General features: G+C 43.2%; 1 protein-coding gene across 1 annotated transcript in view; it reads right to left on the reverse strand.

Moving 5' to 3' along the window:
- Positions 1 to 16131, reverse strand: part of CCDC66 (coiled-coil domain containing 66) — a 262436-nt gene that overhangs the window by 36237 nt on the left and 210068 nt on the right. The window contains exons 16-17 of the mRNA XM_086939128.1: positions 12249 to 12286; positions 852 to 1132 (exon numbers count right to left, since the gene is read on the reverse strand). Of these exons, the coding sequence (XP_086795254.1) occupies positions 852 to 1132; positions 12249 to 12286 (319 nt within the window). The remainder of the gene's footprint in view (positions 1 to 851; positions 1133 to 12248; positions 12287 to 16131) is intronic.

A 16131-nucleotide genomic window follows, 5' to 3' on the forward strand; every position in this document is an offset into this window, starting at 1 on the left:
TTCTTGAGCATCGTGTCCATTACTTCAATTATTTTGGTGCTGTTTAAATGCTTAACACTTGTTCCTGTGTGTAAGCCTTGATGGCTAGTGCCAAAACTACCCAGAGTTGAGCTGAGGGATTTACAGACGAAACCTACTGGACCTAGAGGGGTTGGTAAGTGTATTAAATGGTGAAGTAGCACAACCACACCATATAAAAACACCCCATTTACTCACAGTAATCAAGCATAGCACGGACATCAATCAGGGGATGTGAAGCTATGAAAAGGTACACAATGGTGCAGAAATAAAGGTATGAAATAAGAGCAGAGTGTGCATAAGTGACAGGTGAAGTAGTTGTGTCTGCATTTAGTCTTTGTGGGAGAGCAGTGAAGGACATCCACCGGAGATGTAGAATAGGTGTAGAAATACATAAGAGAAATGAAGAGTGTGCTTTCCAGACTCGGAGAGTAACACATTAGTTTCTAACATTACTGAATGTAAAAAACACTAAATATTCAACACAAAGGCAGTGCAGAGTGTATTTAATCCTCGGTGACTGAATTTATTTCAAAAGAATTTGGTTACAGAGAAATTACTGTACAGCGCACTTTGAAAAAGTATGACCACACATCTACTATTGTCTAAATAGTATATGGAATCCTCAACCACATGCATCGAGTTTACTAAATATTTTATTTTAATGTGGAGGATTTACTACAAACAATACAAGATGTACACTAGACTAAATGGCGATTGAGGTCACTTCTTGACTCTGTTGTGGGACTAAAGATCACATTATTAAACTAAAATAGGACCTGTAAATTCTAGAACAAATTCTACCTTAAAATGTAGTCAAAATATTACCATACCATTCAGTCGTCTGTATTGTGGATCGTGTGTTGAAGGTCTTGACATTGGTGCTTCGGGATCAAGGTAGTATACTTCTTTTGTTCGTACATAGGGTATAAAGTGAGATGAGGGTGGCCTTTCACATTCAGATTCACTGTTTGCTGGAGACAATTCACTGTGTTTCCAATTCCTTCCTTTTCCACCACGGTCCTTGAGCACTGAAGTATTTGATTCATGTAAATGCCTTTGCTGGTGGTGGTACAGTTTGTTTTTGACTGCAGGAACTGGTGGCGATTCAGGTCTGTGTAAAATAAACAATTTCACTACAAATTTATCCAGGGCTAAATTGAACAAAAATGACTGGTATATAAATTAGAGTGCCAAACTTGGAGAGCCATACTGCAGAATCTGCCTTTCTGAATATCCCAAACAAAGGGTGGGGCCACAGAAATGTTTCTTTACATGTTGTCACAGCACAGCAGTTTAAGAGACTTCCGGTTTAGGAGTCACAAAGCTTTGTGTAATGTTATACAGTACACAAATGACCCATAAGCTACCTGAAGGTTTGAGGACTGAGAAGGTAGGGGGACAGGCAATAAACGCTTTGCAGAGGAAACACAAAACCCCTCAGGACCAACACCACCAAAGGTACCTTTCTCTTTTAATGGCTCATACTTCCTTTGAAGATTCCTTACCCGATACTGTACATTGTGAAAGAAAGCTGGCAATTCAATTGCCTGGTTAAGATAGAATTCAGACAACTTTACTTTCAACTTTGTCTTTAGAAAAAAACGGTCTACGAGGAAAATACAGACAAGAACGGCAAAAAAGCAAAAGCTAATCCTACCGAGAACAGTTTTAAGGGCAACATGCTTGGAACTATAAATACATAAAGGCTAGGAAGGTGAAGCCATTATCAATTCCAAGAAATCGAGGTACCACTGAGCACTGTTTTAAATCAGAGTTTGAGAAATGCATATCAAACATAAATACTGAAACACCCTGGGATATAAAAAAAGCTGTACGAAATTAAGATGTTACAGATAACACCAGCTGTAGAATATCTGCTTCCTCAACATAGATATGTATGATGCTTTTCAAACTGATGTCTACTGGCAAGTGTGCCTATCAGAGAGAAGCAAAGACAGAAAGTTGTTGTCATTCTACTACTGTGGTTGTCAGGGACAGCGTGTCCTGTTCTTTGATGCCCTCACACACCCCGAACGATGTCATGCTTCATCATAGGGCTATTGCTCCTCGTCCGTCCGGCGCTGCAATGCCCTACGGGTGCCCTGAAGGGTCACTTTTTTGGAGATCTTTTAGATAAAGCCGTAATGGTGCGTGGGGGTGAGTGGCAGTGGTGTCCTAACGTGGAGTTAAAAAAGTACTGGATGGGGGCTTGGAGAATTTATTTTAAAAAAGGGTCCCTCTGTCATTAGAAAAAAACCAAGAAGGTGGTGCTGCTGTGAGGGATGTAAGGGTGGTCTGTGTAGCTGGGCTTGTAACACACCCCTAGTGGTTATGTTTCTTAGGTCGACATGTTTTGCGCAATTTAACGGTCTCAGAAGGAGATCCCATGCGCTTTTTCAGGACCACAAAAGTCAATAGTGATAGATAGATCAGATACGTGGCCTATAGTGAGTAATCTAGTGCCACTTAGGCAGTAAGGAAGTAGTATTCCAAATTAAGCGGGGAGAAAACCCCATGAGAATCAGCTGTGGGTCCCTCGAGACAGTTTCTCGTAGGAAAGGGAGCCCATACACATACCCAACCTCACGCAGTCTCCGCCGGTCCCTTTTTGGGAGCACGAGTCACTGGACCTTTATGTAGCTCCCTGTGTCCCCCCCTCTTTTTGATTTTGTGTACTGTCAAGTGTGCACAGACTTTTCAGGCCAATATCGAACAACAAGTATCATTTAGAAAATTCCAATAGGTTCCACCAGTTTAACTGGAAAAGCTGGGAAGTACAGATTGTAGTTTATGGTGACCTCTTTTCAAACATTCATTACCAATCGAGCTGACCCTGAATGTTGCAGCAATAGAGTCGCCAATAACTACTCAAAGAAGCTCAAACCCACCTTTGTCAGAAGTATCAGCAAAATACAAGGCTCCATTGTGCGGATTAACCTCAGAAATTGAAATGATGAATTAGTCACATCCAGTACCATGATTCTGGAATGTTCAGAGGAAGCCCTAGCCTGTGCATTTAAGCTGGAGTCAACTGCAGTGCAATAACAATACTTTGTGGAGACAAACTGCAGGTGTCAGGCACCCAGACACACCAACGGGTGCTTCCTGCAATCACAGCTTTTCTGCCACTGCTTCCTGCATTCCCATCAACTTCAGCCTGTCATCTTCTTTTAACATCACCAAAATCTGCACTAGAGAAACTGCCTGAACTTTAATTCATTTACTTGTCGAGAGGCCATAGATATATAATGGTCTCCAACATTACTTGCTCTCCTTTTGGAATAATAAAACATATGGAGTAAAGCCCTATGCTCCATTCCTCTCATAACACTTCTAGGGCTCACTTTATGAGCCTTTCTGAAACCTTCGGTAAAAGCTTCTCAGTGGGACCTTAAACGTGGTCCATACAACATTTTTTTTTAGTATTCTACCAACTGCACTCATTGTCCTCTTTCGCTTAGACGGAGCACTCTCTTTGCTGGTTTTGTCCCAGTCTTTGTATATTTTCCATGCACTACTATATACTGTGTTCTTACAGCACCAGTGACAAGACTTTATACAGGTCCCTTACTATTTCGCAGGATCCCTGTATTAGCTTTTCTGACTTCTGCAAAAAGACTTTTTAGGAATCCTGCAGATAGGCTTCCAACTGTTTATCCTTTACACTTACTGTAATAACTCTTGGCGTCACTCTGAGGAGCTAAAAGTACTTTTCTTTACCTAACATCACATGCTGTAGCCTTATGTTCATCATGTCATTTCCCCCACAGCACAAAAGCAGGGAGATCCGAAATACTCTTGCTAAATATTTTATCTTGCGAAGAACAAAAAGGACAAGGCGCCGCAGCAGCTTCCCCAAGGTAGTGCCTCCCTTTGAATAAGTAGACCGAGCTAACCCTCAATACATTGGTAAAAAAAATGAGCTCTCTGTACGACTATATCAGAATGGTCCATGCCCCCACAACAATCTTCTAGTTTTGGCACTTCACCCGATGACCTTAGACAAAGCAACATTCCCTGACTGACAAAGTTGCAGAGAAAGGATTCCTGCATCTCTGGCTTGATATTGGACCACTCCCTTTTAGGCTAACATTCAATGATGGTATGTGAACCAGTAAAACAGATATTCTTGTTACCCAAAGAGATGGGCATGGGTCAGATACTCAATTATCATGCAGCAGCTTTTTTCATGGGGAAAGAAAAACATTTGGGGTGGTGTCACGCTCAAAGGCTCTGAACGCTACACTTAAAATCAAATTTTAATATGTTCAAGGTGAAGGAATTTAGTGCTGTGAAGATGGAAAAGGGTTCAAGGAGTTTGCAGGACAAGTGACTACTGTGAATGCAAAGTTGTCACAGTTTCACTTCATGATTGTCTGCCAAGAATGGGAAAGCGTAGGCTCTAGCCCATTTCAACTTTCTGGGGAATACCAATTCAGAATTCCTGGCTCCTGAGACGGATACTGCATGTATGAGTATTCTCAGGGTGCAGGGCCTAAGGTGGTTGCTTCAGCAAAACCCACGCATCATCTGTCGAACCAGTGAATCGCCCCTGTCGCGGGATCAGTACCGACGCATCGCTCCTGTTACATGGACCAGAACAGGAGTATCGCCTCTACTGCATGGATCGGCTAAGACGCATCGCCTTCGGAACCACCACTGCACAAGGTCTCAGTAACTTTATCAACGACATCCTCAACAATGAAACTCTGCTTCACAGCTCTTTGCTCACTGGAGCGGACGCATCGCCGCTGCTGCACGGATTAGGACCGGCGCATCACCACCACTGCATGGATCGACACAGATCTATCGCTTTGGCTGCACCCCACATCTTCGACATTGAAGCAGCCAGGATGAAAATACTTTCATTCACTGGGTCTCTAAATTCGGCCAATGCTCCGTCGTGGTCAGACTGAACTTTTGACTTGTTTTCCCAGCCAGATATACCAAGTAAGTATTTATTGCTTCTAAGCACTACTTTACAGTTCCTTCTTTAAAAATTCATATCTCAAGGTCTACTTATTGGAGTTTGGTCATTTTGTCATCGATTTATTTATTAAATTAAGTTCTATTTTTTTAACCTGGTGTGGAATCGTTTTGTGTGGCGTTTTCACAGTTTTACGGTTTGAAGTCTTGCACAAGTCTTGCACAAATACTTTCCACATTGGCTCTAAGGAAAGTCTGACTGCTCTGTGCTAAGCTACCAGAAGGTGAGTGCAGGTTAATTTAGGATTTGCCTGCTAGTTACCGCAATTAGGATTGTTTTTGCTGCTTGACTAGGGCTCATACCCCAGTCAACCTAGTACCCAATTTCTAACAGATACCCATGCACAAAGTTTGCCTTTTTCTTGGGCCTCAAGCCACACTTGGTGAAATAGGTAGGCACCTTTTTTTAACGTAATCTTATTTATTTTCGTGTTTTATAGAGTGCAAACTTAACCCGTTAGGGTATCAGAGCGCTTTACAGAGTCATAGAGTTGTACAAGAGGCATGGAATCACAAGTGTATACCATAAATTGGAAGGGGGCGGGTGCTGGGTACAAAAGGGATACAATGTACAGTTTACATTACAGTTACCGAAGACAAGGCCCCAGGTTTCTTGGTGGGTGAAAGGTCATCAGAGGGAGGCAATAGCCGTGAATTGATCAGGGTCTCTGTGGCGGTTGAAGGAAAAAGTTTAGACGAGGAATTTACCAATAAGGAAGGATTTGGCATCCTTTTTGAAGCGTGCAAGAGAGACAATTCTTTTGATGGCGGGTGGGAGAGAGTTACATATTCTTGGCGCAGTTCCAGCGAAAGCCTGACTGTAAAAAAAAATAAAAAATCCAAAAGCGTGCAGGCTGGAGTAGGAGGTCTCTGGCGGATCGTGAGTTTCGGATTCCTCCGGCTACCACAAGTTTCTGTGGAAGATATGCAGAGGAGTGCCAATTCTGAAGAAACCCAATGCAGACCCTACAATACTCAGCAATTACAGACCCATTTCCCTCCTCCCCTACTTAGGCAAGATTCTGGAAACTTACGTGACCCGCTGTTTGAGCTCTTTCATAGAGCAATCATCGTTTTTAGATCCTCAACAAGCTGGATTTAGACCCCTCCATTCCACCGAGGCGGTCATAGTGGCAGTCATGGACACCCTCAGGAAAGGAGCTGACAAAAACATCGCTCAAGCCCTTGTCCTATTGGATCTCTCTGCGGCATTCGACACGGTCGATCACACCATCTTGATCGACCGTGTCTCCAATGCCGGCATCCAAGGAGTGGCCCTTGACTGGCTCAAATCCTTCCTCCACCAGCGCTCACAGTCCGTCCACCTCTCCACTTTTTCCGCACCCTACACTCCCCTTCACTGTGGTGTCCCACAAGGCTCGGCACTATCCCCTCTTCTTTTTAATTTATATCTCCAACCACTGTTAGCCACCCTCCGCAACTTCCCGGTCACAATTTATAATTATGCCGATGATCTGCAGCTAATTTTCCCTGTCGATTCCCTCCCCTCTTCCCGCACCAACTTCCAGTCCACCATGCTAACCATAGCAGAGTGGATGTATCACAGCCACTTAAAGTTAAACCCCACCAAGACCGAGCTCGTCTTGGTGGGTGGCCCCAATCACCCATGGAATGCCTCCTTCTGGCCTACATCTCTGGGGACGGCACCCACTCCTGTGAGCTCCGTCAAAAGCCTGGGGGTGATCATCTCCCAAGATCTATCAATGAGACCCCACATCAACGCGGTAACTTCTGCCTGCTTCTTCCACCTCAGGCGAATTCGCAAGATCAGCAGGTTTCTTAACAAAGAAGCCCTGACCCAGGTTGTCATTGCGCTCATCACCTCCAGGCTTGACTACGCCAACATCTTGTACGCAGGAATTCCTGCATGTCACCTCCATCGACTTCAGTTGGTGCAGAATCAAGCTGCCCGCCTGATTTTCTGCCAGCCCAAACACCAGCACGTCACCCCCCTACTCCGTAGTCTGCATTGGCTCCCTGTCTCAAAACGCTGCATCTTCAAACTGGCATGTACCACCTTTAGGGCCCTCGAGGACGCAGCTCCTAGGTTCATCTCATCAGCCTTGTCCCGTCATATTCCTGCCAGAGCTCTTCGCTCAGCATCTTTGAATCTCCTTGAGGTCCCCAGATTTAAAAGAAAAAGGCACGGTGGCCTGAGCTTCTCTGTCCTGGCTCCCGCCACCTGGAACTCCCTACCCCTCTCTCTTCGTCTCTGTCCAAAGTACGATAGCTTTCGTACTCTCCTAAAAACTCTGCTCTTTCAAGCGGCATATGACTAATCCCCTTCCTGGATCACCGCAATCTTTATCAAGAGCGCCAAGAAACCGATGGTGATAGTGCGCTGTATAAATAATTTTAATAGAATAATAGTGGGAGTATAAAGCCTTGTGTGTGATGCATGCCAGCTTAAGCTGTATTCTGGCTTCGAGAGGAAGCCAGTTCAGCGCTTTCAGGTGTGGAGAAATGTGATCAAATTTCCTTGTGCCAGTAAGAAGCCTGGCGGCCGCATTGAGGCAGGCTTTTAAAGGTGCCAGGGAGAGCTTGGGTAAACCAGAGAGGGTAGAAAAGCCATATTCCAGTCTAGAGATGACTAGTGCTTGGACTGCCATTTTTAGGTCAGGAGTGTCCACCTGAGCTTCCATAGGTAGCTCAGGTGGAATCTGGCTGATTTGGCCATCGAGTTGATGTGGTCCCGCATGTTCAGGCTGCAATCCAGGGTTATTTCCAGTGATTTAGCCGAGTCCACAATGGTCGGTGGGCAATTTAAGGCTGTGATGGCCTTAATCCATATCTGAATCTCATGGTCTGTTTTAGGAGGGGAAATTAGAAGAAATTCTGTATTCTTTGCATTGAGTTTGAGTTGATTGGAGGAGAGCCATTGGACGGTCAGTTTCAGGGCCTCAACCAGGGAGAGAATCTCCTTGAGAGATGAGAATTTGATGTAGATCGGAGTGTCGTCAGCGTACATATGGCAGGAGATATTTGCAGTGTGTAGGACTTCAGCAAGTGGTTCTAAGTAAAGGATGAAGAGTGTGGGGGACAGCGTTGATCCTTGAGGGACTCCAACCGTGACCAGAGAGGGAGCAGACAGGTTGTCGTTAATTAGGAATCTCTGAGATCGGTTTTGGAGGAAGGATCTAAACCATTCTAGGACAGAGCCATCTAATCCCATCCTGATTTTCAGGCGTTCGAGTAACTTTCCATGGTTGACTGTCGAAGGACGAGGAAAGATCTAGGAGGATTAGGAGACAAGTTTTGCTTTGGTCAAGGGCTTGGAGGGCATCATCAACATTGTGGAGCATGGTGGTTTCAGTGCTGTGTCCCAGTCTGAAACAGGATTGGAAGTCATCGAGTAGGTGGAAGTTGTTGATGTGATGGCTTAGCTGCAGTTGCACACACTTCTCCAGCACTTTAGCTATGAGAGGGATGTTTGAAATAGGTCTGAAGTTGTCAGGGGAGGCAGGATCCTGCGACGGCTTTTTCAGAATGGGGAGGACTTGGCCGACTTTCAGAGAGTCAGGAAACTATCCCAGCCGAAGAGAAGCGTTAATTATTGCAGTCCAGCTAGGAATAATGGATTGGGCGGTGGCAGCTAAGCAGTTAGAGGGGAGCGGGTCATTGAAATGGTTGTTTGGGTTTAAGGTAGATAGGATTTTGGAGACAGAGTCTTCGTCGTAGAGTGTGAAGTCGGTCCAGTGTACTTGATTCTTAGGTGAAGTCTGTTGGGGCGGGGTCGAAGGTGGAGGCAGGTCGGGGGGGAAGGGGGGGGGGGGTAGAGATATGAGGAGGTACTAAGTTAGTTACCTAAGGCTTTGATTTTGTCCGCAAAAAACGAGGAGAATCCTCGGATGATATTAGAGACTTGGGGTTTTCGTTTGATGTTTTGGCCATTTTGTAGGATTGGTGTTTGACCAGTTCAAAGAGTTTGCGGGGTCTGTTCTAGGTGTTCCCCAGTTCCGATCTGAAGAATTCTTTTTTGGAGTGGAGGATGTTCCTGTTGTATGTATTTCAGGCCTGGCGGAGAAGTTTTAGGTTAGCAGCAGAGGCGTGCTGTCTCCAGATTCTTTCGGATTGCCGGAGGGATCTCCTCTCATTGTTGAGGGATCCAGTGAACCAGGGGTTTCTATCTTTGAGTTGGGTTATTTTTAGTTTTAGTGGGGCTAGGTCATCTAGAATGTTCGACATAGTTGCAGAATAGTGATCGTTGAGGTCACTGACCAGTGTGATATGCGAGGGGGATGCGGGGGAGGTCAGATTTGCACCGAGCCTCCAGTTCTTTTTGGTCCAGGTTCTTGGTGTCTCTGACCCAGCATTTGGGAATCACCGGCTGCGGTGCCCTTGTCTTGTGGGTGCCAGGTAGTAGGAAGGCAATGGCGTGATGGTCTGACCAGTCACAGGGGTCTAAAGAGATGAGCTTGACGGTTGCTTCCTTAGAGATTATCCAGTAAAGAGTGGCCCCTTTCGAGTGAGTTGGGAGTGAACAAGATTAGGTCAGGGCTTGATGGGCCAGAAGGTCTTTAACGGCATTGACATGAGGACCCTTCGGATCGTTCCAGTGCTGATTGAAATCACCAAGGAAAATGTCTTTAGCGTTGGAGGAACTCTTTGCTGCGAGAATTTCCATGAGGTGGTCAGTGAAGTAATCATTCATGCCTGGGGGGGGGGGGGTGTAAAGGATGTGCAGGTTGTACAGTTGGGTGGAGTTACTGCAAGTAGAGAGAGCGAGGTATTCACAGGAGTCAGTGGTATCCGCCAGACTTTCCGTGCTAAGAAGATTAGAGCGATAGATGCAGGTGATGCCACCTCCTTTCTTGCTATGTTGTCTGTCCAGCCTTGCAATGTTATAGCTGGGAGGGACTAAGAGGTCTATACATGGGGATGAGGAATCGTTTAGCCATGATTCTGCTAGAATTGCTAAGTCGAAATTCTTGTTCAGGATGAGAGCAGCAACATCGGCGGCGTGTTTTACTACAGATCGGCAGTTAATTAAGAGACCAGTCCGAGAGGTGTCGGAGGGAGTGTCGGGAGCCTGGGCAGACAGGTTTACAGGCGCTAGATTGCTTTTAATCACACTTCTGTTAGGGTAGCTGATCTGCAGAAGTTGATAGCGACATTGCAGATGGGATGTTCGGCAATCACACCTGGTAGGCAAGGGGTAACTGGGGCTGCGTTATAGTCCTGAAGAATGGCAAGGATTTCCTTTCAGTGAGGTCTAGCGGATTTGGTGTGGCAAAGGATGGGTTGTAGGAGAGGACGAGAGCTAGGGTTTCCTCCTCCGGTAGGTGGCAAGGATGCTTACGAGGGCGAAGGTGCCTCAATGATAGAGGTAGTGGCTGTTTGGGGATGATGATGTAAGAAGAAACACCAATAAGGCAAACAGTTTAAGCCCATAATTGGGTGGAAGTCTCATTACCTCCGAGTTTATATATTTTAGAATAGAACTGTACATGCTTTAGATTCTGATTTTGTACTGACTAAACAGAAGTACATATATTTGTTTCTATTGTGTATTCAAAAAAAATTCTCTCCCTTCTTTTGTGTACTCAGATTACATATTATATATATAAAAAATAAATTATGTAAAAAAAGAATTTTATTTTCTTAAAAACCACTCCAGTAACAGCCAGGACATATAATGATCGCTCACTATGTCTCAGGGGGTTAACCATCTCAATGGATCACCATTCCACCACATTTGTAGCAAATAATTTGCAACTGAGTGCAAGTGAAATGACAGACAGCCAAACAGTATGAGAAACTCAAACACCATCATTTTCTAATTTGGACTGGATTATAAAATACTCTTGTAAAATATTTGGCAATGTTGTTCCGTGCAGGGAGGCTCAAGCTTGTGGTTTCCTGAGGAGTGCAACTAAAAGGAAGCGGATTAGCCTGTGTTCTATATTGGGGGTTCGGCTGTCTGAGTCATTTGAAGCCCACCCACTGGTACATTCACCCCTACTCTCGGGCAGGGATACTAGTTTGAACACAGGTGTTTTTTCTGCATTCCATGCTCCTGTGTGGCTTTCCTAGTTGCCCTTCTCATATGCCGCCAACTCTTGAGCTGAAAATGAAGCATCTTGTCGATGAGGATGCATTAGGCCCTCTGGGCTTTTTGCTCTTATTGAGATACTGCTATTAAGATACCTCACCTTTACGTTGCTTTGTTATAAATAGTGGCATCGTACCAACAGAAACAAGTCAACTATTCCTCCTGCAAGCTTGAAAGGAAAAAAAAGGTGACTGTTGTATCCAGCCATTGAAACCTAATTAAAAAGCATAGATCTGGTCTGGTAGCCCTTGTGGAGACATGGCTGTTGTAAAAGTTTACTACTGTGGTCAATATGTACATAATTGAGACCCACAACTAATCTACCTTAAGAAACAAGGTTAAGAGAGATGTGGTTATAATGATACATCACAACACCAGCCTCTCAGCCATTACACATAAACTGAACATGTATCAAGCTGATGGAGTCAAATAAGCGTGAGCAACTATCTCTCATGTGCACTCCCTCTCTATCATTACCATTTACAAGACGTGGATTTATGAGGATGCTTTCTAAATGAGTTCTTCAATCGGACCACCACCCTGCAAACATCGGCACACAAAAGGTTATCAGGATAGACATCTACCTCTAAATTGAAGCAAAGGTGAGAAACAGACCTTTCCTAGAACACAAAGCTCTTAAAGTTGTTAAAAGTTCAAGCAGCATGTGAAGGCACCCCTCACATACAAAGCATGTTTATTTTCTCAAAACCTCAACATATACAGCCTTTAATTCAGTACCCACTTTTGCAGCATCATCGCCAAATCACTGCCATGAATATGGGCAGGAAACATACCATCAATGTCACAAAAAAACCAAAACAGATGTAAGCAAAAGAACGATCTTGCCTGCTTTACTAATCAGTGTTGCAGTTTTAAGGCAAATGCCAGTACAGATAAACTGTGGGTCACCTTGTACAGACGAAAGGTAGATTTCATTGCACTCATGCTCGTTAAAAAAAATAAAAATAAAAAATAAACGAGCAACAAGTTGAAGGAAATCAACAAATTATTGGCTATAGTGTTGGCCACTGTAGAAACACACGTAAACTAGAGCAGCACATTTCATGGTCTTTCCACTGAAGATGGTATACTGAGAAAAATGCATTCTTCAGAATGATTATTGCATATACATAACATATATGAGAATCCATCAAAGATGCATACCTACCTTTTGGCATTGTACTCTCTTTTTGGATTATGTTCATCCTGAAATAAAATGAGTTAAAATTGACTATTTTGGGGTTAAAAGCAGCCTTGCCACATAAAAAACAGATACAGGCAGTAATACTATTTGCTAGTTGCCCTTGCACGTTTATTTTTCACGCTACTGTCCCAATAGCAATGCCATGTTTTAGAGTTTTCTGTTCACAAATTAATTACTTGCACACATAAAGACACTCTTAAATATGCAACCAATATACTTCCATTTTGTCAAAAGTATGTAGCAAACAATATTTTGGTGCTTATGCCTTCCTAAATGCAGTGCATTAGAAATTCCTTCTGCTGTAAAGATTTCAGCGCACAACTTCACATAGTTATCGGTCTGATATGGTAGGCATCACTAAAGGAAAAGGTACCCCTACTATTGAAATTTTAGGTCTGGGGTAAGGGGGAAGCAAAAACCAAAAGAAATATACCCAAGGCCACTCGACCTGTCGCTCAGTCCTCTGTGGGCTGACCGGGAATAATTTAAGACCATAAATGCATGTTGCCGTGGCATATATATATATTTTTTACCATTAACACAAGCAAATGCATACTGCCATACATTGTCGCTGACAAATCAGTTTAAAACATATATATTTACGCTTTCTTGAATATCAAAAGACATTTTCACAAACAAGAAAACACAGTTTGTTTTGTACATTTTCTATAAAAACTTTACACATTTGAACTGCATTACACAAGGTACCTGTATTCACTCCCATATCACAAAGCCACTCCCACATTCATACGCTTAAAGCACACATCCTCTCGCTTATGGCATTCATACCCGTGCTAGCCGCTCCTCACATACACTGTAAGTTACACTGGGAAAGAATCTCCAATTTCTGCAGTCTTAAATTGTTTCCGGTCAGCCCACAAAGCACTTTGAGCGGCCATTGAAGAGATACAGGTCGAATGTGATTGTGTGTATTTGTATAGGGAAACGTCTGCATTCAACAACAGGTTAATAATTTGTTATTTACATAGTGCTTTATGCTGTATGTTTGCAATTTCTGTGCACCTTAAATTACTATTGAAATTTAATAGGGATTCATCAAAATAGGAAGGGTGAAAGGCAAGGTTGGCAAAAGATAGAAATATAAAATAAACCCCCCCCCCCCCCCTATATTATATACACACACACCCACAAATACACACACAAACACTACATATATACAATATATATATATATATATATATATATATATATATATATATATATATATATACATATATATACATATACATATATATACATATACATATACATATATACATATACATACATACATATACATATATATACATATACATATACATATATACATATACATATATACATACATATACATATACATACATATATACATACATATACATATACATACATATATACATACATATACATATACATACATTATATATATATATATACACACACACACACACACACACACATATCTATACTACTATTATAAAGAGAGAACTGTGTCCTGTGAGGCGGGTAAACTCCAGAAGTACACCACCAATCACAACACCCAATACAGAGTTGGAAAGGGGAGGTCCAGGAGATGGACATAGGCTATACATCACAACACCATATACATTAGGGGGGGAAGAACGTTAGGGGTAAAGTAGTCCGGGCGTATGCATACAGTGATAGAACTCGGCTATGTAAACGTGGCGTCATGGGCGTCTGTATACAACGCGGCCAGGAGCGCGGAACCGACACCCGACGGAGGAGTGTGGCTGATGGCGTCAGGACATGTGACCTGCCCAGAGGTATGAGCGGCCAGGAGCGCTGGGAGGAGAAGGTTCTGAGAGGGACCACGGCCAGGGGCACTAAGGCACTTAGGAGCAAGCCGCGGCCCGAAAGTTACAGTTATGCCCGCTAAAGTAAAGTTATGCCGTATTCATGGAGAGTAAAACACGTCAGCCCGCTGTAGGAGAAACCCCTTTAAACAAGACTGTGGGTATTTGTGCACTAGATGCAAAAGGCACCCTCTTCTAGGCGAAAACCAGGCACAGCCACTCTAACCATTATGATACGGGGGAGTGATTCTGATCTCCGGGCTGGAGGGAGGGCCCGAGCGGGGAGACGCAGAGTGCTGGTATCACTACCCACACACGGCTCAAGGCAATAACAGGATTTCAAATAATCCTTTTGCAGCAAAATGGCAGCCGTGGTCAATCCTGATGACACTTAGCTTTGTGCCTTTTAAGGGAAGCCGTCAGTATCTGAGCTTCACAGGCAGACCGTGTCCGGGGTGCGCGATGCTGGTGAATACCTTTCACCTCGCAAAGCCTACCCGGACAACGTCGGGACGGGCTGCTAGTATATATATATATATATATATATATATATATATATATATATATATATATATATATATATATATACACACACACACACACACACACACGCACACACACACACATGCATACACATATATATACATACTCATACATATTCACTGAAAAAACGATAGGTTTCAGGGACGTTATAGTTAGTTGGACATTCCACTCGTACAAAACCATAGAAATTCGTCTGTTATAGTTAGTTCAGCTAACTATTGAAGAATGAGTGGGTGTATAACTGTCTGAGAGGATGATTTAGTAGGTGCATGACTGACTGCATAAGTGAGTGATTAGATGTGTCTTACTGAATGCATGGCTTAGTGACTGATACAGACATTCACACAGTTTAGTTTGTCAGTTGGAGTGCTGTTGCATGGGTTGGTGAGTAGCTAAATGAGTGTCTGTATGGGTTATTGATTGGTTGTCTGAGTATCTGTATGGGTGCCTGAGTGTTTGTGTGGGTGGGTGGGGTATTCGACTTTGTGCATAGATGTGTGTGAGGGTGATTCATTTGGTGTATGGGTTCAATAGTACATCTGTGAAGAGCTGTATGGGTGGATGAGTATGTTTGGGGGTGTTGGTGAGTGTTTAGATCTCTCAGTGGTACATGTGTGAGTAACTACATATGTGAAAGGCAGTATATGTGGGTGTTGGAGTATATAAATGACTATATGTGTGAGTGGCTGTATGGATGAGTGTGTGATTGTATTAGTTATTGTATAAGAGTGTTAGTATATGTTGGAATAAGTGAGGTGGTGTGTGTATAACTATATAGGTGAGTAAATGAGAATGTGATTGATTCTTTGCATGACTGACTAGGTGTGTGAGTAAGTCTATGGATGAGTGGCGGTGTGTGAGTTTCTATATAGGTATGTGAGTGCATATGATAGTGCCATATTGATGGTTGACTGCATGTATGAGTGACTATGTGGGTGAATGAATGGATGTGTGTGTAGACCTAGTAATCAGTGAGTGGGTATGTAGTAACTGGTATTGGTGTGTCTATGGTTTCGAAAATGGTATTCTGTATTTTAGAGTGGGTGTATCAAAGGTTATATTAGGGTATTAGGAGGTGCATCAGATTATCATGTGGATGATGTCATCACAATGTCATTTGAGATGTCAACAGAAATGTCACTGACATAGTCATGAATGATGTAATAATGTGACGTCATCCGCAGTGCATTGTGGGTTCGCAAGTTATAGTTAGCTGAACTAACTATAACGGCCGAATTTCTCTGGTTTTGTACGAGTGAAATCTCCAACTAACTATAACGTCCCTGAAACCTGTGTTTTTTTCAGTAAATTTCCAAGGTATTTTTAAATGCTACTTTCCAAAATAACCTTCCTGAAACCTATGTTTTTTTTTCAGTGAATTTCAAAGGTTTTTTAATTGTTACTTTCTAACTATGCCTACAGAGGTAGGACAAGTGCAGAAAGAGGAAGAAAGGCGCAGAGTAGGTAGCTGCGTTGATGGGGATTAAATC

Source organism: Lissotriton vulgaris, chromosome 9 (assembly GCF_964263255.1).
Source record: "Lissotriton vulgaris chromosome 9, aLisVul1.2, whole genome shotgun sequence".
NCBI lineage: Eukaryota > Metazoa > Chordata > Amphibia > Caudata > Salamandridae > Lissotriton > Lissotriton vulgaris.